General features: G+C 51.0%; 2 protein-coding genes across 5 annotated transcripts; one reads left to right on the forward strand and one right to left on the reverse strand.

Moving 5' to 3' along the window:
• The first annotated feature begins 713 nt into the window (after window positions 1–713).
• GPAT2 (glycerol-3-phosphate acyltransferase 2, mitochondrial) lies at window positions 714–11,289 on the forward strand. Of its 2 annotated transcripts, XM_055327349.1 has the most exons (21): window positions 714–943; window positions 1,074–1,187; window positions 1,866–1,939; window positions 2,369–2,473; window positions 2,717–2,845; window positions 5,317–5,416; window positions 5,805–5,938; window positions 6,256–6,355; window positions 6,443–6,655; window positions 6,967–7,086; window positions 7,271–7,353; window positions 7,702–7,820; window positions 8,529–8,599; window positions 8,687–8,945; window positions 9,035–9,183; window positions 9,373–9,450; window positions 9,933–10,064; window positions 10,148–10,268; window positions 10,357–10,422; window positions 10,663–10,718; window positions 11,027–11,289. In XM_055327349.1, the coding sequence occupies exons 1-21, from the start codon at window positions 881–883 to the stop codon at window positions 11,141–11,143; spliced, it is 2,403 nt and encodes an 800-aa protein (XP_055183324.1). In that variant the 5' UTR covers window positions 714–880; the 3' UTR covers window positions 11,144–11,289. The 2 variants fall into 2 exon arrangements, with proteins under 2 accessions (XP_055183324.1, XP_055183323.1); XM_055327348.1 differs by having other exon boundaries at window positions 8,529–8,945.
• Window positions 11,290–11,467: 178 nt separating this feature from the next.
• LOC129511196 (fumarylacetoacetate hydrolase domain-containing protein 2A) lies at window positions 11,468–20,122 on the reverse strand. 3 transcript variants are annotated; one of them, XM_055327758.1, is made up of 9 exons: window positions 19,962–20,122; window positions 19,158–19,267; window positions 17,086–17,333; window positions 15,732–15,948; window positions 13,349–13,408; window positions 12,998–13,160; window positions 11,964–12,072; window positions 11,771–11,858; window positions 11,468–11,655 (listed from the first exon to the last, which is right to left on the reverse strand). In XM_055327758.1, the coding sequence occupies exons 3-9, from the start codon at window positions 17,325–17,327 to the stop codon at window positions 11,593–11,595; spliced, it is 942 nt and encodes a 313-aa protein (XP_055183733.1). In that variant the 5' UTR covers window positions 17,328–17,333; window positions 19,158–19,267; window positions 19,962–20,122; the 3' UTR covers window positions 11,468–11,592. The 3 variants fall into 3 exon arrangements, with proteins under 3 accessions (XP_055183733.1, XP_055183732.1, XP_055183734.1); XM_055327757.1 differs by lacking the exon at window positions 19,158–19,267; XM_055327759.1 differs by lacking the exon at window positions 19,158–19,267 and having other exon boundaries at window positions 17,086–17,354.
• Window positions 20,123–22,589: the final 2,467 nt, after the last annotated feature.

The raw sequence follows: 22,589 nt of genomic DNA on the forward strand, positions 1-22,589 counted from the left end.
ATCAGGGACATGGTGAGGACTTAGGATAGAGGGGTTTTTTAGTATCCACAGTTTCTAGGCTGGGAGGGGTTCAGTGATGTTTCATGGAAGATGTTTGTTAGTTCAGGGGAATATTGTGGTGGAAAGGAGGGGCTGATGAGATACCAAGTGGGAGCTTTTGTGTCAAGAGTACTATGTAAAAGTGGATGCACTTTGGAAAAGTCTGCCTTGTCCCCAACCAAATAAGCACTCCTTGGAAACAGGTCTATATGGCATTTCTCTGTGTTCTGACTCTCCAACCATCCCCCGCCTTGTACCTTGTGCCTACACTCCTGTAACGATTGGATGGATCAAGTACTCTCTTTGTGGTATAAGAGAGAAGAGCCGCTGAGGAGGACCTGGTGGCCCTATGGCAACAGTCCTGTTCCTCTTTGCAGTCTGATGCCTCCTTCCTGCCAATCCAGCCTTGTTCTTTCCCTGTGCACATAAGGGGTCTCAGTCTCCATTACAGCTCCCATCTGTGCTTTGAGATGGTAGGGGGGCTGTTGATGATAAGACAGCTGATACTCTTCATGTTAGCCTGAGGGCGTCCCTGATCTGGAAACAGACCTTTTGGTTCCTTTGTGGGACCTGTTGGATATGGGGTGGGGCTTTGATCTGAGCCAGGTTCCCTGCAGCTTCCAGCCCAGCTTCTCACCACTGCCGGCTTGGATGTTGTCTGTTTTTCCTGGGGGTGAGGATTTGGATGGGGGTGGGAGGGTGGTCGGGGGGGCCACTCTAGGAACTTCTGTTGTGGCCCAAACTCCAGTTCCCACTCTATCCTTCTTCCTTTCCAGGTCAGGTTCCTGTGGAGAGAGAGAGGGAGGCAGAAGTGGCTAGTTCCCAGATGTTATAGGCCCCCATGGATACCATGTTGGAAGCCAGACTTCAAACCCAGCAGAGGAACACCCAGAACACCCAGGAGGTAGGGTGGCCCCTCCTATTCCCAATATTCTGTCCTCTCATCTTACCTCATATGTCCCCTCACTTCTGGAGCTGCCTTCTTTTTCCAGGGATTTTGAGTCCTCTAATTTCTTCCTGTGGCCCTTTTCCAGACCAGTTTGTGGTCCTCAGGCTTTGGGATGAAGCTGGAGACTGTTACCCCATTTCTGGGGAAATATCGCCCCTTTGTGGGTCGCTGCTGCCAGACCTGCACTCCCAAGAGCTGGGTGAGTGATGGTAGGACTGGGCCTCACCAGGGAAACTTGGGGAAGCTTGACAATGGGAGCCACGGCTCTGGGAAGCAGCTTCCTTTATGTTTAGCTCTCCTCTACCCATGCCTCTGCTCTTGTCTCTCCTCTTTCAGGGGACTGGATGCACTGGTGTTGGTTGTGTTGTTGGTCTGGGCTGCCTTCCAGGCCTGTGAGAGTTGGGTGGGGAAGTACAAAGAGAGGAGATAGGGCATGGCCAGAGGGCTAGAGTCTGGCCAGGCCTGCATGAGTCTTGTTCAGTTCTGGGGACACTGCCCACTTAAAGTCATATAGCACTCAACATGCTTGAAGACCTCATGCATCCATACCATGCACTGGTGTCAAGGAGCCCCAGGGTCCTGGTACAGATCCGGTCTACATGTTCTCTGCTCTTAACAAAAGAAACTCTTAGAGATTATATGCTATTCTCCAAGAGGGTGTTCTGTAGAGCATGCAGCACTTCTATTTTGACTATATGAGACCCTTTGTCCTGAGTGAGTCTCAGGATCTGAGAAGTGAAATGCTGTGCTGTAATTTTGTCTCCTGGTATATTCCATACTCCATCAGGTAAAGCCTACAGAATATAGAGCAAGGGCTTTCCTGTGTTGGTTTGTGATGGCCCCTAAGTACATGCCGTCCCTGGCCCCTCTCATGCAGGAGTCCCTCTTCCACAGAAGCATAATGGATCTAGGCTTCTGCAATGTGATCCTGGTGAAGGAGGAGAACACCAGGTAGTCAGAGCTGGGAGGTAGGGGAGGGTGGTGGGCAGGGTCCTTGGGTGCAGGGCTGCTGGGTCCCTGTTTTGTGGTGTCATTATTTTTTCCTTTGGTGGAAAAAGAAGGGGCCCTGCCCTCTGCTCCATACCCACAGGTGGGGAGAGGCAAGCTTGGAGCTCTCCTGCAATTTCTTCTGTGAGCATTTATGGATTGCCCACTGTGTGTTAGGCCCTAAACCTGTATCCCACTCACTAGGGAGAGGGGAGGCAATGGGACACAGATGGGCAGGTACTGCTGCTTCCTGCTCTGTGATAAGCCAAACTCAGGTGTTCCCAGGCCGTGGGACTCGGGTGTGATCCCTTCCCGGTGGAATACCTGCTGTAGACCCTAATGGGGTATAATAGGCCCTCTGAAAGATCACCACCCTTCCTGCTCTGTGTCCAGGTTTCGGGGCTGGCTGGTTCGGAGGCTCTGCTATTTCTTATGGTCACTGGAGCAGCACATACCTCCCTGTCGGGATGCCCCACAGAAGATCATTGAAAACACTGGGTGAGGAAGCAGGGATTGGAGTCTGGCTGGCACTTCTGAGACCCTCGAAAGGATGACTAGCACTCCAGGTGGGGGTGGTTTAGAGGGCTGTATTCTAGAGTGTTAACTTTGCCCAGGACCCCTCCTTAAAGATGGAGGATAAATACTGGAGTCTGTGTTCTGGGGATGCTGTGGTGCTAAGGGAAGTTATCTGGGAGAACTTAGGCCTGTCCCAGCCTGATACCACTCCCCCTCACACCACAGGGTGCAGAATGTCATCTCAGGGAGGGTCCCAGCAGGGGCTGGGGAAGGCCAGGTGCCAGGCCTTGCGAAGAAAGAGGTACAGCGCATCCTGGGTCATCTCCAGGCTCCACTCTGCCCCTTCCTGCTCAGGTAACTGTGTTGAGGAGCACTCTTCTCTAGGCTGGGGCATCTGCCCTTCTAAAGAGTGGGTGTTGGCTAGGTTTGGGGAAAGATTGCACTCCCCTCTTGGGAAGTTGGATGATATGCTTACCAGAGGGAGCCCCTGATCTGGACATTGTGAGATCTTTCAAGGACAGCTGGCTTCTGGATGGGACCAGTCAGGTATTGGGTGAGGCTTTGAACTGAGCCAGCTTTCAGCCCAGGTTCTCACCATTGCTGGCCTGGTGTTGTCTATCCTGGGAAGAGGGGCTTGGGAGTCACCCTAGGAGCCCCTGTTTGTGGCCCAGACTCCAGTTCCCTCTCCATCCTTTTTCCTCTCCCCAGATCAGGTTCCTGTGGAGAGAGATGCGGTGGCTGGTTCCCCCATCTTATAAGCCCCCATGCTTCCTCCTGCACTCATCTGACACAGGTCTGAGCTCCTCTTAGATGCAGGGTACTGTTCTGGAGAATGGAAGTATGCACAAGGCAGGGTAAACATACGGCTTCAAGAAGGACAGAACAAGGGCTAAGATTGAAAATAGGTGTGGGCAAGGAAGAGACTTGTAAGGGACAAAAGGGGGAAGGAGCCAACCTTGAGGGGGCAAGGGTGGAGGGAACAATCCTACTAGAGGGACTAGCATGAGCTATGGACACAGGAAAAGGGCCAGGTTTTTTCAAGAAGCTGTGGTTGGAAGCTGAGGGGGAGAGAGCTGTTGGAGACGAAATTGAGACATAGAAGGGACAAGACATGCAGGACCATTTAGGAAGTTTGGATTTGATTTCTAAGTGCAGTGAAAACCAATGGAAAGGTTTTAAGCAGGAAATGCTAACAAGATTAATCAGGATCAAGAGTAGTGAACAGAAGACTGGGAAGCTTTGTTAGTCCAGGTAAGATGCCATGATGAGGCAATGGGGTGGTGACAGTAGGGGTAGGAAAAATGATTCAAAGACCAATGTGAAATTCACCGGACTCACTGATGGATGGAAGGGTGAGGTTGGGGGCAATGAGGGGAAAAGGGAGAAATCACGGGAGAGCCAGGTTTCTGGTAGAGGACCTGGTGGTGTGAATGGAGGGGGCAGTCTTGGGGAGGAGTGAGTTTGGCCCACAAAGGATGTTTTGGACGTAAAAAGTTTCAGATACCTCACATGCTGGTGGAGACACTGAAGAGGCAGTTGCTTTTGAGTCTGAAGCTCAGAAGAGGTTGGGGCTAGGAACATAGATTTGCAAAGCTTTGGCATGTAGATGATGTTTAAAACCAAGAGATAGGGCAGCCCGGGTGGCTCAGCGGTTTAGCGCCACCTTCAGCCAAGGGCGTGATCCTGGAGACCGGGGATTGAGTCCCACGTCGGGCTCCCTGCGTGGAGTCTGCTTCTCCCTCTGCCTGTACCTGTGCCTCTCTCTCTCTCTCTCTCTCTGTGTGTGTGTCTCTCATGAATAAATAAATAAAATCTTTAAAAAAATAAATAAATAAAACCAAGAGATGAATGAGTCACTGAGGGAAAGAAGGCACAGGACTGCATGGTGGGCTCAGCTATCTTGAAGGTGCTCAGAGGTCAACTGCTTAGTTAGGACATGAAGTAGAGGTCGGGAACTTTGACCAGCTCCTCCATGTGACAATTCTTGGACTTTGCTGAGACTTCCAGTCCCTTGACCTGACCACCTTTATACCAGCCATTACCCCTCCTCTTGTTTATTCTCTTGACCTTGCTTCGATTCCAGGGCTCATCATGATGATAATGCCCTTGCAAAGGAGTCACTGGTTTTGTTTGAACCCACCTACCTGCTTTCTCTGTACCTAAGCAGCCGAATGTTTCCTTTGAGATTTTCAAAGAGGCATATAGCATCTGCCAAGACTGATCCAGACTCCTCCTCCTCACATTTACCTGCTGTTAACTGATGCCCCCATCTCATGCTTCATGGAGAAGTAGAAGCCATTGGATGAGAGCATGCTGCTTGCATCTATGCTTCTCTCTTCACCAGTCCCCCTCATCAGGCCTCTGGGGAATGCCTCATCAGAGACTTGGCCCTTTCAGTTATCCTTTTTTTTTTGAATCACTAAATCCCTCCTTTTTGTATTTCATCTTTCCCAGCAATTTTCAAAGACCAGGCAAGGTTATGCCTGAAGGGAGTCTTGGTCCTCTAATTTCTTTTGGGGTAAATGGAGGCAGGAAGATGCTCTGAAGCTGATTTGAGGTAGTTGCACCATGAGGTCTTGGGAAAGTAACTGCATCTCACAGGTGTGGGCTTTGGTGTCAGGCCTCCCTTCTAATCTCCATATCACCACTTCTTAGCTTTCTCTACTATTCGGCAGCTTCTGTATAGAAGCCTCACTTCCTTCTTCCATAAAGTGGAGATGGTAACTATTTGCCTCGCAGGAGTGCTGGGTAGCCTCTTGAGGTGCCAAGGGCCCTGCTCTGTGGGTGTGGCCCTGACACACCTCAGACTGGGTGTCACTCTCCAGGCTGTTCAGCTGGGCACTGCTGCGGTTCCTGAACTGTGTCTTCCTGAACGTGCAGCTCCACAAGGGCCAGATGAAGATGGTCCACAAGGCCGCCCAGGCAGTAAGGCCCGCCCTCCTTTGGGATGGGGATGGCGGGAACAGAGGAGCAGAGGCTAGTTCAAGCCCTAAGTTAGGACCAGCCCCATCAGCTGGTGGGAAAAATCCACTGCTCTTTGACGACCTTCTCGTCGTGTCTCACGGTCTTGCTCCCATGGGGCTTCCTCTAACGTCTTTTCATCATGGTCTTAACAACCATTACATCAGTGCATTACCTTAAAAGTTGTTGACAGAGCTCCTCTACTTTTGGGAAATGTGCTCAGAGAAAGAACTGCTCAGCTGAACCCTTCCTCCCTCTGGGGCTGCCCTGGGTCTGGAGGTGCTGGGTTTCAGCTTCCTGCATCTTCAGGGTGGGGGCGGATTGGCACTTCCCTCTGGCTCTCCCCAAGCAGGGCTTGCCGCTTGTCTTCCTCTCTACCCACAAGTCACTCCTGGATGGGATCCTGCTGCCCTTTGTGCTGTTCTCCCAAGGCCTGGGTGTGCTCCGTGTGGCTTGGGACCCCCGCACCTGCTCCCCTGCCCTCAGGTAAAAGCCTGGTGCTCCTACACGTATAGAGATGAAGTGCCTAACCTGGGGCAAGGGTGGGTGGGGATGTGTATGGAGGTGGTGCTGGTAGGAGCTTCCCAGAGGCCCTCTTCTTGGCCTCTCTGCTCCCAACTCTCAGCCATCTCAGCCTATGGGGCTCAGATGGGGTCAGCTATGAGCCCTAGGGTCATGCCTGGCTTCAGGGTGTTCAGGCAGGACCCAGGCTGGCCATGGTGGGCCGAGGCTCTTACTAGCCTCCTGCCTGGTCCTATCTCCTGAGCCCCATCTCTCATCAAGCTTTGCCTTGTGCCCCACAGAGCTCTGCTAAAGAAGCTTGGGGGGCTTTTCTTGCCCCCAGAGGCCAACCTCACCTTGGACAGCTCTGAGGGGGTCCTTGCAAGGGCTGTCGTCCATGCCGTAAGTGCCCCCAGTGGTACCAGACCAGGATACAGGGGCTTGTTGCTGTTCTGGCCTTGATGCCTGCCTCTCCCAACCCCCTTCCAGGCTATAGAGCAGCTGTTGGTCAGCAGGCAGCCCTTGCTCATATTCCTGGAGGAGCTGCCTGGGGCCCAGGGGCCTCGGCTATCAGCCCTGGGCCAGACCTGGCTGGGACTGGTAGTACAGGCTGTCCAGGTGGGTGTCGTCCCAGATGCCATGCTAGTGCCAGTGGCCATCACCTATGACCTGGTTCCAGATGCACCCTGTGATATATACCACGTGAGTTCTGCCCCTGGTGACTCCCCCAAGTGGACACATTATTGTGTCCTCTGGCCGTCTCCTCCTTGGGTTAGAATTAAGGGGACAGTGCAAAGGAATTCTCCAGTCACCATCCTGTGGCACTTGCTAATGCTATGATAGTTATCTGGTCATTTCATCTTCAAAAGAGAGAGAGGGATTTCTCCTGTTTCATGGATGAGAAAATGAGCTTGCAGAGGTCATGATCATGTACCAGTTAGGGGCCCAAATAAAGCAGAGCAGAAAACAGTGCCCCCAGGCAGTTTGCTCACTCAACCTCTCCCTCTCTGCAGGCCTTGGCCCCACTGGGGTTGTGGACAGGAGCTCTAGCTGTCCTGCGGAGCCTACGAAGCTGGGGCCACAGCCCCAGGGTCTGTGTCCGTGTGCATCTGGCACAGCCCTTCTCCCTACAGGTATGCAGCCTGCTGGGCAAGGCTTGGGATTACCTGGGGTACTGGTGCCACACAGTGGTGTCCCAGGGCTTCTGGTGGCCTGGCCCTCAGCCTCTGGAGGGATAGCCTTGCCTACCTCAGGTGGGTCATGTGCAGGTTTCCTAGTGGGCCAGGGCAGGCCACCTAAAAGCCTTGTCCTGGACAGGAATACACCATCAACGCCAGAAGCTGCTGGGGCAGCAGGCAGACCCTGGAGCAGCTGCTGCAGCCCATCGTGCTGGGCCAATGGTAGGGGCAGGGGAGTGTATGAGTCTCGGGGGCAAGGCAGGCAGCCCTTTGGCCCCAGCTTGTGAGCTGGCACCCCCTTCCCCCATACCCACAAACACATCACCAGCTCCAGCCTTCCCTCTCCAGATATCCATAGGTCATCTAGACAGAGCCAGGCACCCCTCCTTGCCTATAATCTGACCGTGGGAGATGGCACACAGACCTGGAAAGGGTTAGAGTTACCGGAGCCACCTCTTGCCTTGGGAGTGGGGATGGGGAAACACATTCACCTTTGAGAAAGCTCTGGGCTTCCCCATAACTGCTTTTAAGTTTGGTCCGTTTATCCTGTGATCTATGTCTCTATCCCAGTACTGTTGTCCCAGACACTGAAAAGGAACAAGACTGGACTCCAGCAACTGGGCTCCTTCTGGCACTTAAGGAAGAGGACCAGCTCCTGGTCAGGAGGCTGAGCCGTCATGTCCTGAATGGTGAGGGCTAGGTCTGGACCTTTTAGAGAAGGCTCCTGAGCACTTGCTCTACTGGGTCAGCCAGTCTTTGGGCCCCTCCATTTCCAGTGGTTTTCTGCACATGCACTCCTGTGTGGCCCACTTGGGACATGTGAAGAGGAGTGGAACCCGCTCTGCTCCGGGGGAGCAGGGAAGCCAGGGACAACCTGAGGGAGCCACTAAATGCACACAGGTTGGCTAGGCTGTGGAGGGTGCACTGTGTAGGGGGTAGATGGCTGGATGAGCCATACCTGGCTCTGCCTTGGGCTCATCACTTCACCAGAGTCTTGTCTCCTTAGTTGTAAATGAAGGTGATGTCAGCTGCACAGAATTATGTACGTAAGGGACTTAAGAGCACCCTCTGTACCCAGAACTGTATTACCAATTTTATTACTATTCAGTGCCTCTTCTGTGGCAGACTGGGTTGGTGAGTGGGCCTGTGAGAGGAAGGAAGATCCCTGAGCTCCCAGCATGTATTTGATAAACGTTGGTTTTCCACAGGAAGTGTGGCACTCGAGGACCAGGCCTTCTCTCCCCTTACCTGGGGTGGAGTTGTGTGTGTGGGGTGTGGCTGCTGCCAGGGGGCTGTGGGAGGAATGCTCTTGACTAGGAAAACTTGCTGGGGCGGTGTGAAGGGACTAGGCCGCTGGCCTTTAGGCCCTGACCAGCATTTCCCATTCCCCGTCCCAGCCAGCGTGACAAGCTCGGCAGTAATGAGCACGGCCATTATGGCTACACTGCTGCTCTTCAAGCACCAGAAGGTAGGGAACGGGAATGGTAGGAGGCTGAGGGAGGGGTGTGAGCATCCTGTTCAACTCCTGCACTGCCCTGCCCCCTCCACCCCCCAGGGTGTGTTCCTGTCACAGCTCCTGGGGGAGTTCTCCTGGCTGACAGAGGAGACGCTGCTGCGTGGCTTTGACGTGGGCTTCTCAGGGCAGTTGCGGTGCCTTGTGCAACACACACTGAGCCTGCTACAGGCACATGTGGCCCTGCTGCACGTCCAGCAGGGGGACTTGCTGGTAGTTCCTCGGCTGGGCCCAGGTCTCACACACCTGGCACGCCTGAGCGCGGAGCTGTTGCCTGCCTTCCTGAGTGAGGCTGTGGGTGGTGAGTCCCTAGGGTTTGGGCTGGGTGGGATGTGCGTAGGGATGAGGCAACTGGCTTCCGCACTTGTGCCCAGCCCTTTCCTCCCCTAGCCTGTGCTGTTCGAGGGCTGCTGGCAGGCAGAGTGCCACCTGAGGGGCCCTGGGAGCTACAGGGCATTGAGCTGCTGAGCCAGAACGAGCTGTACCGCCAGATCCTCCTGTTGCTGCACTTGCTGCCACAGGACCTGCTGCTGCTACAGGTCAGGCCTCTCCCCCCAGCCCTGCATGGTCTTGGGCCTCCCCATCTTGGTTGACGAGAGGGGCCCGTGCCTGCCCAGTCCCTCCCCCTAGGTCCTCCTATGGTGGTCGGTCTCCCTTGCCCTGCTTCTGGCCAGGCTCCTGCCCATCATTTGGTTCTCCTGAGGCCACACGAATGCTTTTCTCCTCAGCCCTGCCAGTCTTCCTACTGCTACTGTCAGGAAGTGCTGGACCGTCTCATCCAGTGTGGGCTCCTGGTTGCTGAGGAGGTAGGCAGGGCAGCTGGAGACAAAGCCCCAGTGTGGGGCTTGGCCACCTGCTCCCACCCCTAGTGACAAATGCCCCAGACTCCTCCTCCTACCCCAGCATGCTGTGGGGTGGGCATGCCCCTAGCCCAGCAGGCAGGGAGGTCTAGGTCCTGCCTCTGCCGCCTTTGCCTTGGGCTTTACCACATCTGCCTGATTAGGACAGGCCTGGACAGTTGTACCTCTGGGGTTCTCTGCATGCCTCCTGCCCTGCCCAGTTCTTGTCCACAGAGCTGTGGGTCAGTGCACACCTCCTCTCACCCTGCAAGTCGTCTCAGCAGGTGCTGTGGTCTGGCATGGCCCTGGGGATCCTTTTGGGCTCCCTAGGTCTGCCTTTGCTGGTCTGTTCTCACCTCTGCATGCCTGGTCTGCCATGTACCTGGTTTAGGGAAGTAGGGGGCTCAGGGCTGAACCTGTCAGGGACCAATGGCTCCCACGGCCCCCAGACCCCGGGCTCCCGGCCAGCCTGTGACACAGGGCGGCAGCGTTTAAGTGCAAAGCTGCTGTGGAGACCAAGTGGGGACTTTACTGATAGTGACAGTGATGACTTCGAGGAAGCTGAGGGCCGGTACTTCAGGGTAAGTTGGGAGAAGCCATGTTGGGGCTGGGGGGCAGATAGCCCTCTTGGGAGCTGCCCTCACTCTGGTCTGTCCTTCTCCAGCTCAGTCAGCAGTCACGCTGCCCTGACTTCTTCCTTTTCCTCTGCCGCCTGCTTAACCCGCTGCTCAAGGCCTTTGCACAGGCTGCTACTTTCCTCCACCAGGGACAGCTGCCTGATACGGGTAGGACCCGTGCTTCCCTAGCCAGCTACATGGGGAGGCTGACAGCACAGGGTTGGGGCCCCAGGCCTACGTCTTCTCTCTCCCACAGAGTTGGGCTACACCAAGCAGCTCTTGCAGTTCTTACAGGCCAATGCCCAGGAGGAAGGGTTCTTTGGTGAGTCCCAAGTAGCCAGCCCAGGCTCCCCAGAGGCGGGGAAGGGTTTGCCGGTGGCTGCTGCCCCCTGCTGGGAAATGACATCACGCAACTCCAGGAAGGAGGGTTGTATAGTAGAGAGGGTCCTCACATCTAGTCTGAGCCCTATCCTTGGCTAGCTCCTCCTTTCAGCACAGGAGAAGCCTGGGCCCAGTGGTTCCTAGCTTCTCCCTAAAGCTTTTACTTCTTTCTTCCTTCCAGAGTGTGCAGACCCAAATCTTGCTGTCAGTGCTATCTGGACCTTCAGAGACCTGGGGGTAAGAGGAGCCAGTCTCACCATCCTCCTTCCTCCCAACCCTATACCCTGATAGAGCTGCCCAGAGCAGCCTAGCTGTGCCCACCCTGCTGGTTACCTAGTGTCTCCCAAGAATAGGTTTGGTGGCGGCAGTTGAAGGTAGGACAGTTTTCCTGGCCCTCATAGTCTCTTAAACCACTGTCTAATCCTACTCTCGAGTTTCTTGCACTCAAACACTAAGGCCTAAGGGTCCTGAGGTGTGTCTGCAGTTTGCTGGAGACAGGCACAGTCCCCATGATGAGCACTCACAGCCCTTCCCTTGTGGCCCAGGTGCTACAGCAGACACCCAGCCCTGCAGGCCCCATGCTCTACCTTTCCCCTACATTCACCAGCCGGGAAAATCAGGAGAAGCTGGAACAGTTCATCCGGCAGTTCATCTGTAGCTAGAACTGTGCGGGGTGGAGCCTATGCTGAGACTTCTCAGCCCCAGAACATGGCTGTGTCCTGGAGCCAGAAGACTGACTGGGGCCGGCGGAGGGGTGCATACCCTTACCTGAACTATAAAATCTTTTGTGCTTCATTGTCCCTTGCTGTCTCTTGCATTTTCCATCCTTTGGTGTATTAAACAAAGGGACTGGACCAGTCTTATTCCCAAGCCCAGGAGTGTCTTTTTTGGGTTATCTACTCTCTCCTTCCCCACCCTGTGAGAGTGCCCAGTCTTATTTCCTGAAACCCTAAAAAGATGACAAACTGTAGCAGAAGCCAAGCTGCTGCTTTGGCTGAGAATTTTATTGACAAGGAAAGCCAGCTTCCTCTCCCTCTGCCTGGAAGAGGCAGCTGACACTGTGTGGGAATGGATGTCCCACCTGTTAAGTCCAGGGCCTCTGGGAGAGTCATCACACAACCTTGTTGATGATGATGCCTAGTTCTTCAATTTCACACTGAACTTCATCGCCCTTCTGGAACAGAGCAGGCCAGGAGTATGTTAGTCCTTTGGCCTCATACAGGCCTGGATTTCTCAAGCCTGCCAGGAATTCTGGGTCTTTGTTCCCTTCCAGCCTTTAATCAACCTACCTTGAGAAAAACTGGAGGTTTCCTGAATACACCAACACCTGGGGGAGTCCCAGTCAGGATGACATCCCCTGGGTAAAGAGTGACGAACCTGGGGCAGAAGAGGCAGGTGAGACCGAGGACTGAGGTGGCCAGAGCCAGGGCTGGGAGGCTCAGCCTCAGGTGGGTGTGTGGAGTAGAGTCCCATCCCACTTACTGGGAGACCCAAGCTATCAGCTCTTCCGTCTTAAATACCATCTGGTTGGTATTGCTGCTCTGGACCACCTCCCCATTCACTCGGCAGCAGATCTTTAAGTTGTGTGGATCTGAAAAGTGTAAAAGCACCACCTTGAGGTTTTCCTTGTTTTCCCTCAAACCCTTCCCTTTACTCAGCAAATGCACAGGGTGGCTTTGTGACTGGCCAGGTGAAAGGTCTGTCTGCTTTGTCTCCGTGCATGTGTTCCTGGCACTTTATGCCCAGTCAGCACTCCGTACTCTGGAACTTTCTGTATGGACATTGGCCTTCTCAGGTCCTCATGCATCCATCATCTAGCAGAGCATCTGCCAGTGGTCAGCTGGGTGGGTTAAGAAGGGGATGGCCCAGACTCTCCTCTGTCCCCAGCAGAGGCTGTCAACTGCAGCAGGGTAACCACCTAGGCAGGGGCACTGACACCTCTTCCACCTGATGGCAGGGGAGCAAGGGACTGCTTACTTCTACCAATGTCCAGACTAATGAGCACTTTCATTTTTTTCGCTTTATACGCTTACCCCCCACTCCTCAGAGCAGCCAAACACAAGTTCACTTTACTGATGTTGTCTGCATGGGGTGGTGTAAAGCTGGACTGTATGGACGTGCCCCCACACAAATGGCTGTGCTCTGCCCTCTTAATCATGGGCCTTCCTCCGGACTCACTGTGCCCTTGCTTCTAGTGGTAGCACCACTAGAACTGGTGCTACCCTGGTAACACTGGCTGTGGGGGTCCTGTTGTGCTCTCACCTCTCCCTTATTGGGGAAAAGGCACAGGCTTTTGACAGCCATTTTCCAATGCTCAACAGCCAACTTCTTCTTTCCAACTTAAAGATGCTCATGGATAGTGGCAGCTAGAGGAAGTTATACCACCTCTAGGGTGAGGAACATGGAAGGAGGCCTGTGCAATGCCACCTCCAATTTCCTGAGTGTGGCTTTTCGTTTACTCCGACATATCCACGCAAGAGCAGGAAGAGTCCCCATGTGGGCTATCCAAGACCTACCTGCTATACTGTCCTTGGTCACCAAGGCAGGGCCCAGGGGGCAGAAGGTGTCAAAGGTTTTTCCCAGCAGCCACTGCTTTCCGTTGCGTCTCATTTGCCAGTCACGAGCACTTACATCGTGAGCCACAGTGAAGCCGGCCACATGTGCCATGGCATCTGTGGCCTTTAGGGGACAGGGGATTTGGCCGGATTGGAAGTTAGAGCATCATGGTGATATCAATCCCCATAATAAAGCTTCATCCCATGTTAGTTGCCAGAACTAGCCAAAGACAGGTAAGGAACAAGGCAGTCAGGGAGCAGGTAGGTGCTGTTTCCCAATGCCAGAGACAGCTGGTGCCTCTTCCACCTTACCTTGATACGCTTGCCTTTCTTTCCAATGACCACAGCCAGCTCCACCTCCCAGTCCACCTCCTATAGAGAAAGGAGCAGTGAACTGTCTGGCTCTGTGGGGGGCTCATGCTGAGGGGCTGCACACTGTGCTTCAGGGCCTAGGTCTCTCAACAGTGTGGTTGGCTGTGGGCCCACAGTTGTCATTACCATGAGCCAGATGTAGGAACGAGAGGGGGAAAGTGTGGCTTGTAGACCCAAAAACGTGGGCAGTGGCAGGCAGCACAGCTCCCCACTGTGACTACAGATGGAAGGCAACATGAGGGACGCCTGGCTGGCTCAGTTGGTACAGCATGTGACTCCTGATCTTGGGGTTGTGAGTTTGAACCCCATATTGAATGTAGAGATTATAAATTAAAAAAAAAAAAGGCAACACGAGTCTGGGCACTGACTTTACAAGTCACTTGATGGTTTCAAAAAAGAATGAATACCAAGTAATAGCTAACCTTACTGTGTGCCAGTAGCATCCTAAGTGCTTTCAGGTATTAACTCACTTAAATGGGCACAGCCACAGAAAAAGGAAACCATGCTTAGCCTTTCCCATAATAAGCAAAATGCAACTATAAGATAGATACAACTTAGCCTTTGAAACTACCTGCTCTTTCTAATGGTAACAAGCAGAACTGCTCTGAGCACACCTGACACCTGGTCTCTAGCATTGCTCCCTGCTGTACAGAACTAGGTTCCTTGGCAGAAATGGCTAATCTCAGGTCCAAGATGGTACAAGATGAGCCTGGAATATCTTGGCCAGAAAGCAAGGAAGTACCCAAAAAGTGACAGGCCTGGGACCAACTTGAAGCCAACCACTGGCCAAATTGAGACCATTTAAGTATAAAAAGGAATATAAGTGATGGACTACAACATCTTGGATAAAAATGAAAATCAGGAATACACAGTACTACTAAGGGGAAAGGAGTAAAAAAAAATAAGGGAGGAAGCTTTCCTTCACAGAATGCCAGCTAATAGAAGGCAGCATGATTTAAAAAAAAGAAAAAAAGCCTTTTTCTAACCCCCAATACAATAATAGATTCAGGTGAGGCTCCTGGATGAAATGCTGTGGGGCAAAAGGTAGTCACAGGGTCTCAGCTTCCCACCCTGTAGGCTGTTTATTATCACAGTGAAATGCACCTTTTCCATGAAGAGATCTAGTGAATGTCAAATAAGCCAAGTGACCAAACTTTAGGACCATCTGACATAAGCCTCCCAATGGGGTGCAGTGCACATCTGGTGCTTCAGACTGCATATACCCCTACCCCCAAAATCTTGAAGCCCAACCCCCAATGTGATGATACTAGGAGGCAGAGCCTTTGGGAAGTGACTAGGTGATGAAGGCAAAGCCCTAATGAATAGGGTTAAATGTCCTTATAAAAGAGATCCCAGAGAGCTTCCATGTGAGAAAACTGCAAAAACAGTCACCTATGAACCAGGAAGTCAGCTCTCAACAAGCACCAAATGTATCGGCACCTGATCCTGTATTCCCAGCCTCCAGAAATAAATTTCTGTGGTTTAAAAGCCCCTTAGTCTGTGGTATTTTGTTACAGCAGCCCAAATGAACTAACACCTATGTAGAATTCTTGACAAAAATGTTTAACCTAAATCTAATCATGAGGAAACAGAGTGTGGATATGCTAAAAACAACCTGCCAGGATTCTTCCAAGTCAGTGGCATGAAAGAAAAGGGCAGGGGGATTGTTTGATATCAGAAGTCAGTAAACTATGGCCCATGGGCCAGATCCAGCTAGCTGGGTCCTTTTACAAATAGTTTTTCTGGAACACAGCCATATTCACTCATTTATGTATCAACCACAGCTGCTTTCACATGACAGGGGCAAAGATGAGTTGTTGCAACAGACACTCTGACATTCAGTCTATTATTTACTGATTGACCCTTTGAAAAAGTCTGTGATCCCTCTTCCAGACTAAAAGCACTAAAGAGACATAACCAAGTACACTGCATGGCCTTGAAAGATCCTGGTTCAACAAGCAAAAAAGTCATCTTTGCGGACAACTGGGAATATTCCCAATTAGACTACATATTGGGTATTATTCATGTTAATTTTCTTAGTGGTGATAGTGGTTATTAGGACATGTCACATAGGACATTGTACTTATTCTTAGAAGATGCATGCGGAATTTTTTAAAATAATTAAGGTATATTATTTTTGCAATATGTTGATTTTTTTTTTTTTTTTTTTTTTTTACCTGAGACCAGCCTTACACTGAATAATCCCCTGTAGTTTCTGCTGAATGCACTACTAAGCAACAGGTAGCTCCTTTAGGCTGGATGCTGAGTGCTAAGCCCCCTATGCTGGACCCGTGACTCAGGGGGCCTATGAGGAGGCACTGACCTGGCTCTCTGGTGGGAGGATGACCTCATCATAGGGCCCCACGATGGAGCTGGCAAACTTGCTGAAGATGATAGGCTCCTTTGGCACAGGAACATTCTGCTCTTTGCAGTGGTCTACATAATTCATTCCCACACATACCACCTTATCTGGCCGTGTGACTGGGGCCAGGAAGGTCACCTCTGACCGTGGTAGGACTGGCAACTGGGCAGCCAAAGCTCTGCAGAGACCAGAGCAGAAGAGAAGGACTGATTAGGAACAGGCCGGCAACGCTTGGGCATGCTGAGGTGGTAGGTACTACCGCAGCTGCAAGTTTTGCTTTTTCAAATAAATATATCTTCTAGATCTATCAACCATCACAATCAGTATGCAAATCAAACCCAACTATTATCCTTTGATATCAGACCACTGTTATCAGCACAGTGTTGATTTCCTTTCTCCCATTAGGTAATACATGTCATGTAAGGGGATTGGAAAGCCCTCTCTTCCACCCCTTCCCCTAATCACCCTTCTCCACAGCTACTATGGACACAGCTACTATGTCCTATGGAGCTCTTCATGGTTGTTCTACATATACTCTTCTCCTCCTGTGCTTTTTTTTTTTTTTTTTTACACAAATGACAGTACGCTAAATACATCTTTTAAAAATATATATTTTTGGGAGATATCTGCAGAACAGTATACAGCTTTCCCCTTTTTTGATATGACTGTGTATACCTGCACAGTACAGATACACCCAATTACCTGATGAGGGACATGGAAGTAGTTTCCAATCTTTCGCGACTATGACAATATAGGAAACATACTTGTTACCAACACTGCGCTGTCAAAACATTTGTATTTTTACCAGTTTAATATGTAAAAATAATAACTAAAGTGGTTCTTAATTTACTGTTTATCAGATTCCATACAGCTCCTGGCTTGAGGGAAGTCCCTACCTAATCTAGCCCAAACCCAAGAACCACCTTTAAGAACATCTCTTTGCAGTCCTCTCTCCTCTAAGGAGCCAAGCGTTCAAAGACTCCCTCAAGCTTCCCAAGATGCCTCCTGGGAGCCCAGGTCCCAGACTCCTCAGGTAGACAGGAACTTAATCCCCTGGGGAAGGTAGTGTGACAAAGGAGAGTTCTGGCTCCACCACTGAACGTGTGGCCTTGAGATAGTTAATCACCATCCCTGGGCCTGAGGATGTCATACAAGATTTCTAAGGCTCTTCACTAAGAGAATAGGTGAGAAAGGAAAGGTAGGGTTACCTTCCTCACTTGCAAAAGAGTGGTGGTTTCCCAGGGCAGGAATAGGGGTGGGAAGGGGGAGGGGTAGCACGGCAGCCATTGTAGGGCTATGCTGCCTGCTGATTTACCTTCTTGCCACTGAGAGAGTAGCCTCTCCCTGCTCCAGGAACTCCATCATCGTCTTGGGCAGTGTGGGGTCGAAGGTGTTGAGATTGATGACCCCCCCGCCATTCCCTGACTCCAAGCCCAGGTGAGGTCCCAACAGGTGGGGTGCTTGGAACTGTACCAGTCTCATATTTCTGGAGGGTTGAAAGGGCCACTTCTGCGCCTGCAGCAGAGTTGTGAGCAACTTTCTACAGGAGACCAGCATCAGAACCTATGAAGAAAAACGTGGGTCCTAGGGGACAGAGGACACTGAAACCACCAGCAGGATCCATAGTTCTCTGAGCTGCAGCCCAAGCCCTTTGGCCTCATCAGCCATCCCTGCCTGACACAGCACACTCCTGGAAGTGGTCCACATTTATTAGTTGTTTCACCCTGTTATACTTTATAATGTGATTTTTTTGCTCAATTCAATGTGTGGAATGAAACATTTCTAGAGGACTACTTCATGCCAGGCATTAATCTAGATGGCAGGGATTCCAGCATTCCTTCAACCAGTGCTTTCTGAAGGCTTACACTGTCCCTGGCACCACCAAGGCACTGAGCAAACTAGAGATCAGACACCCTCGGCTCTGCCATCCTGCTCTCAGGAGAGACTGATGTGAACAACTGATGTCGTAAGTAAGACCCAACAACTGGGACTGCTGCTGTGAAGACAAAGTATCCTGCCTTTGTCTAGTTTCTCCGAGGAAGTTGTGTTGTGCTGAGCTAAAATACGCAGGACTAGAAATTAGCTAGGAGTAGGGCCCTGCATGGACAAGTGACCACTGGTGAAACTAGCTTCACAGCTTTCATAGGCATGCATGCATGCATTTATCTATTATTTATCTATTTGAGATTTTATTTGAGAGAGAATGCATGTGTGCACGGGCAGGGGGAGGAGCAGAGGGAGAGGAAGAAGTACAATTCCTGCTGAGCAGGGACCCCGATGCAGGGCTGATCCCAGGACCTTGAGATCATGACCTGAGCCAAAGGCAGACGCTTAACCAACTGAGCCACCCAGGCGCCCCCACTGGCATAAAAATGCCAGTTTGATCCTATTACCCCTCTACTGAAAATACTTTCTACTGCTCACATTACCAAGTCCAAACCCCTACCAGGCTATCCTAGCCTCCTAGAAGCAGCCCGCACAAACCTCTCCAGACGGTAATTATTTAGTTTCTCCTGCTGAAGTTCAGGCTACCTGAGGGAAGAGGCTGTAGACAAAGAGCAGGACCTATAAGCCTGATAGGCATCACTGGGCTGTCTCCTCTCTGGGTTCTGGGTCTACATCTGTCTCTTTCACTGTGAGTCCACAGTGCCCAGCACTGTACCCGGCACACAGAAGGCCTTATACTACACTCTGCTGAATGAGCAAATGTGAGAAGTCTGCGTTGACTTTTCACTACTTAGGAAAGCTTGGTGATTGTCAACATGGCTGTGTCTTCCCTTCTCAAATCACTTAGAAGGTATCAACAGGGTTCAGGTCCTGTTTTGAGTTATAGGCTTTACTCAAAGACAAACCCCATTCTCTTGTTTGTTTTTTTTTTTTAAGATTTTATTTATTTATTCATGAGAGACACACAGAGAGGCAGAGACATAGGCAGAGGGAGAAGCAGGCTCCCTGCAGGGAGCCCGATACAGGACTTGATCCCAGGAGCCAAAGGCAGATACTCAACCACTGAGCCACCTAAGCGTCCCTCTTGTTTCTAAGTTTGTCCTTCATTCCAAACAGTCCCTGCCCTGCATGGTCTTGCTTTAAAAAGTAGCCCTTTATGCTCAGGCACATGGAGGTAGTCCCAGATTCCTGGTCCTCACCTGATGGTTCAACTTGCCATGTTCAGTTAAAGACTCATTAGACCCAGGTCACTGATCTGACCACTGCAGTGGCCAAGGAGTTCAACCAGAAAACCAGGAGCTTTGACATTTCCACCCTCCTGTCTTATACAACATGCTGTCAAAAAAATCTGTTAAAACCAAAATGCATGCAGACGTTCCACACACTGATGAAATATTTACTGCTCTCAGTGAATGCCAGGTCTTATTTTAAGTGCTTTACCTACGACGCCTGATTAGATTCTCTTGACAATTGTGGAAGGTAGGTACTGTTAGCCCCACTTCAGATGAAAAAAACAGGCTTAGAAAGATGAAGGGATTTGTCCAAGATCCCTAGGAGAGAAAAGAGCCGGGACTTGAATCCAAGTGCAGGTGACACTGAAATTCTTGGCTTGGGCTAAAGTATTCAAGAGGTGGTGGGGGTTGGACCTCCAACACATCTAGAGGCCCACGGACACCTTGTCTGCTGTCAGCCAGGGAAAATGTGGTCATAGGCTGGCTGCTGCTTCAGGGATAAGGCTGGTCACCTGCTCTCCAAGATTACCCCAGGCCCCACGGACTATGCCCTTCCCACATGACAGGTACGGTCAGGTTCTCATTCTGCCCGATAGCAATCCCCTCTGGTACAACGTCCCATTTTACAGAAGCAGGAATGAAGCTTAAAGAAATCATCTGCCAAAGTACGAATTAGAAAGTGACTCTGGTGCTTTTGCGGGAATTACCACCGTGCAACAGAGCACGAGCTCAATTCAACTCTTAGAAAAGGGTCCTTAGGCAAAGAGGCAGAGATTCCAGGCAGAAACACACAAGCCTCGCAGTCTGAGAGACATGGGGCGGCACGTTCCATCACGTTTGCTCGGCCCCCTGCACCAGTCCCCCAGCTCAGTCCTCGGCGCTCGGCGGGACCTCACGAGGGCCCACCCCGTCGCTGTAATCTGCAGCGGCCCAGGATCCGGGGCCCGTGCCCACCTCTGCGGCAGACCTGGAGGGAGGCTGAGACCCGGCCCGGCCCACACCCCCAACCTACCTGGCCGCGGCGGCAGGTCTTGCCAAGCGCCCTGAGCTGTCGGGTTTGGGCTCACGGGGTTGGGGGCAAAGGTCAGCAGGCGCCTGCACACCTGCACCGCGACTCCGCCTAGGGATCTGCGAGCGCAGCGCGCGCAGCGGCTGCTCGGACACTTTCGCACAGGCGGGCGCTCCCTGGTGACGTCAGAGAGCAACAGCCAATAGCAGGGCGCCTCATTCTGCCCCGGAAGCCAAGTCAGGGAGGGGGCGGGCCTCGCGCCAGAGGGCAGCTGGTCTCTCTGGGGTTTCCTCAGCCGTCTGGGCGGAGCTGGTGCAGGTGGGGCCAACCTTCGCCTGAGGCAAAGTTCCCGGACACTTGAGGCTCCCTGCACCTGCAGCGATCTGACAGCGAGTGCTTCCTGAAAATCTGCGGCCACCTGCGTTGGGCCCTGCTTCGGGCCAGGCACCATTTAGATTGTTGGGAAAAGGTGGTGGAGGAGACCAAATTACGGCGTCCTGGTTCACAGCGACGAATATTTGTTTTCTGATTATATCACTGAAAAGAGGAAGAATGACTGCACCCATTCTACATATGGGAAACCCGAGGCGGAAGTGCTTTGCTCAAGGTGGCACGAGGAGTGTGAGTAGTGGAACCAGCGATTTTGACCCCAAGTGCAACCTTTACTCCCATTTTCAAGCAGCCTTATCTTCACCTACACTGTGTTGGGCCTAGGGCAGGAGAGTGGGAAGCATAACCTCCAGAATCAGAGAACAGGTATTCTAGTGCACATGTTGTTTAATTAAACAGGCAGTTACAATCCAGTAGGGTTGTGGGCCTCTGGCATAGGGAGACTTACAAAGGGATCTGGGCAAGATGCCCAAGACTTAACCATGGGCCAGATCATCCAGGGCTTTACTTGTCCCAAGAAAGGGAGTCTGAGCCTTATCTAAGTACACAGGAGACCTCACGGGGTGTGCTATGGTTAGATGTGCATTTGAGAACTTTTGCTCTGGTCACTCTTCCAAGGCAAAGTGTCCGGATAAGAGTGATGCAGGTGACAGCAATGGTGCAGGTGGGTGGCTTGGTGTGTGGCAAAGATGGTAAGAATCCAGAGATGTTTACAATGTAGAACTGACAGCCCTCAATGATGATGACAAGAAGTAGGTGTGAAAGGGGGAGGAGGTCCAAGGCCAATTCCTAGGTCTCTGGCCAGTAAATGGTACTGCCATTCGTGGAGACTAGGGTTCTAGAGGGGCAGCAGATCTGGGGAGAGGATGGTGAACTCAGTTTTGGATGGGCTGTATTCAATGTGCCTGTAACACATTCAAGGGAGCACTGCAGGGTAGGCAGTTGGAGACACAGGTCTAGGAACTTAGGGTTCTAGTCTAGCTTGAAGGAAGAGGTCTGCATATGGATAGAAATGAGGGTAAATCTGATCAGGAAGACTGTGGTAGAGAGATCCTGGCATAAACCCCAGTCAGGAGACCCATCATGTAAGGATCAGGGAGACAGGGCGACAGGGGAATACATAACTTAGGCAAAGGTTTGGGACCACACCTTCCAAATGCCAAGGAGAGGACTTCTGCTTCTGGACAAGAAAGACACAGGTGATGTCATTAAAGACCATCATCAAAAAGATAGTAAGAGGATACTATGAACAAATCTACATACATAAATTTGACAACCTCAATGAAATGGATCAGTTCCTTGAAATACAGCCCATCACAATTCACCCAAAATGAAAGAGAGAATTTGGATAGCACTGTATCTATTAAGCAAATTGAATTTGCAACTTAAAACTCCTAAAAAAGAAACATCCAGTCCCAGACTGTTTCATTGGAGAATTCTACCAAATGTTTAAAGAATGCACACCAATTCTACATAATCTATTTCAGAAAATAGGAAGGAACATGTCTCAATTCATTTTATGAAGCTAGTATTACCCAATATCAGAAAACAAAGACAGTACCAAAAAAAAAGGAAACTACAAACCAATATTTCCCATGAATGCAGATGCAAAAGTCCCTAACAAAATATTAGCAAATATAATTCAGCAATATAGAAAGAAAATTCTCTGCCATGACCAAATAGGGTTTATTCCAGGAATGCAAGGCATGTTCAATATTTAAAAATTACTCAATAGATCCACCATATTAATAAGCTTAAAAAAATCACAAAGTCATATTAATGTAGAAAAATTTGACAGAATTCAACACCCATTCATGACAAATACTCTCAGAGAATTCCTTATTCTAATAAGGAATATCTAACAAAAAGCCTACAGTTAACATCATAGGTAATGGTGAAAAATTGAATTTCCCCCTAAAATTGGGAACAAAGAGAGAATTCTCATTCCTACCAATCTTTTTTTTTTTTAAAGTATGTATGTATGTATGTTTAGCACAAGTAAGTGAAGGGGCAGAGGGAGAGAGAGAAACTCAAGCAGACTCCTTGCTGAGTGCAGAGCCTGTCTTGGGACTCCATCTCAAGACCCTGAGATCATGACCTGAGCTGAAATCAAGAGTTAGACACCTATGGACTGAGCCACCTAGGCATCCTGCTACCACTCTGAATTATCACAGTACTGGAAATTCTAGCTAGTGTAATAAGGCAATGAAAGGGGGGAAAAAGCATAAAGATTGGAAAATA

Source organism: Nyctereutes procyonoides, unplaced genomic scaffold (assembly GCF_905146905.1).
Source record: "Nyctereutes procyonoides isolate TBG_1078 unplaced genomic scaffold, NYPRO_anot_genome, whole genome shotgun sequence".
Taxonomy (NCBI): domain Eukaryota; kingdom Metazoa; phylum Chordata; class Mammalia; order Carnivora; family Canidae; genus Nyctereutes; species Nyctereutes procyonoides.

Bases quoted from the DNA above. Each gene is read 5' to 3' on its own strand.
- GPAT2 (XM_055327348.1), top strand. From the start codon at position 881: ATGGATACCATGTTGGAAGCCAGACTTCAAACCCAGCAGAGGAACACC. The intron at 5,939-6,255 runs GTAAAAGCCTGG...TGTGCCCCACAG, and splicing joins ACCTGCTCCCCTGCCCTCAG to AGCTCTGCTAAAGAAGCTTG. The intron at 7,354-7,701 runs GTAGGGGCAGGG...TCTCTATCCCAG, and splicing joins CCCATCGTGCTGGGCCAATG to TACTGTTGTCCCAGACACTG.
- LOC129511196 (XM_055327757.1), bottom strand. From the start codon at position 17,327: ATGCTGGTCTCCTGTAGAAAGTTGCTCACAACTCTGCTGCAGGCGCAG. The intron at 15,949-17,085 runs GTAAATCAGCAG...TGGTCTCTGCAG, and splicing joins ACTCTCTCAGTGGCAAGAAG to AGCTTTGGCTGCCCAGTTGC. The intron at 12,073-12,997 runs GTAGGTCTTGGA...TACACTTTTCAG, and splicing joins GACCAAGGACAGTATAGCAG to ATCCACACAACTTAAAGATC.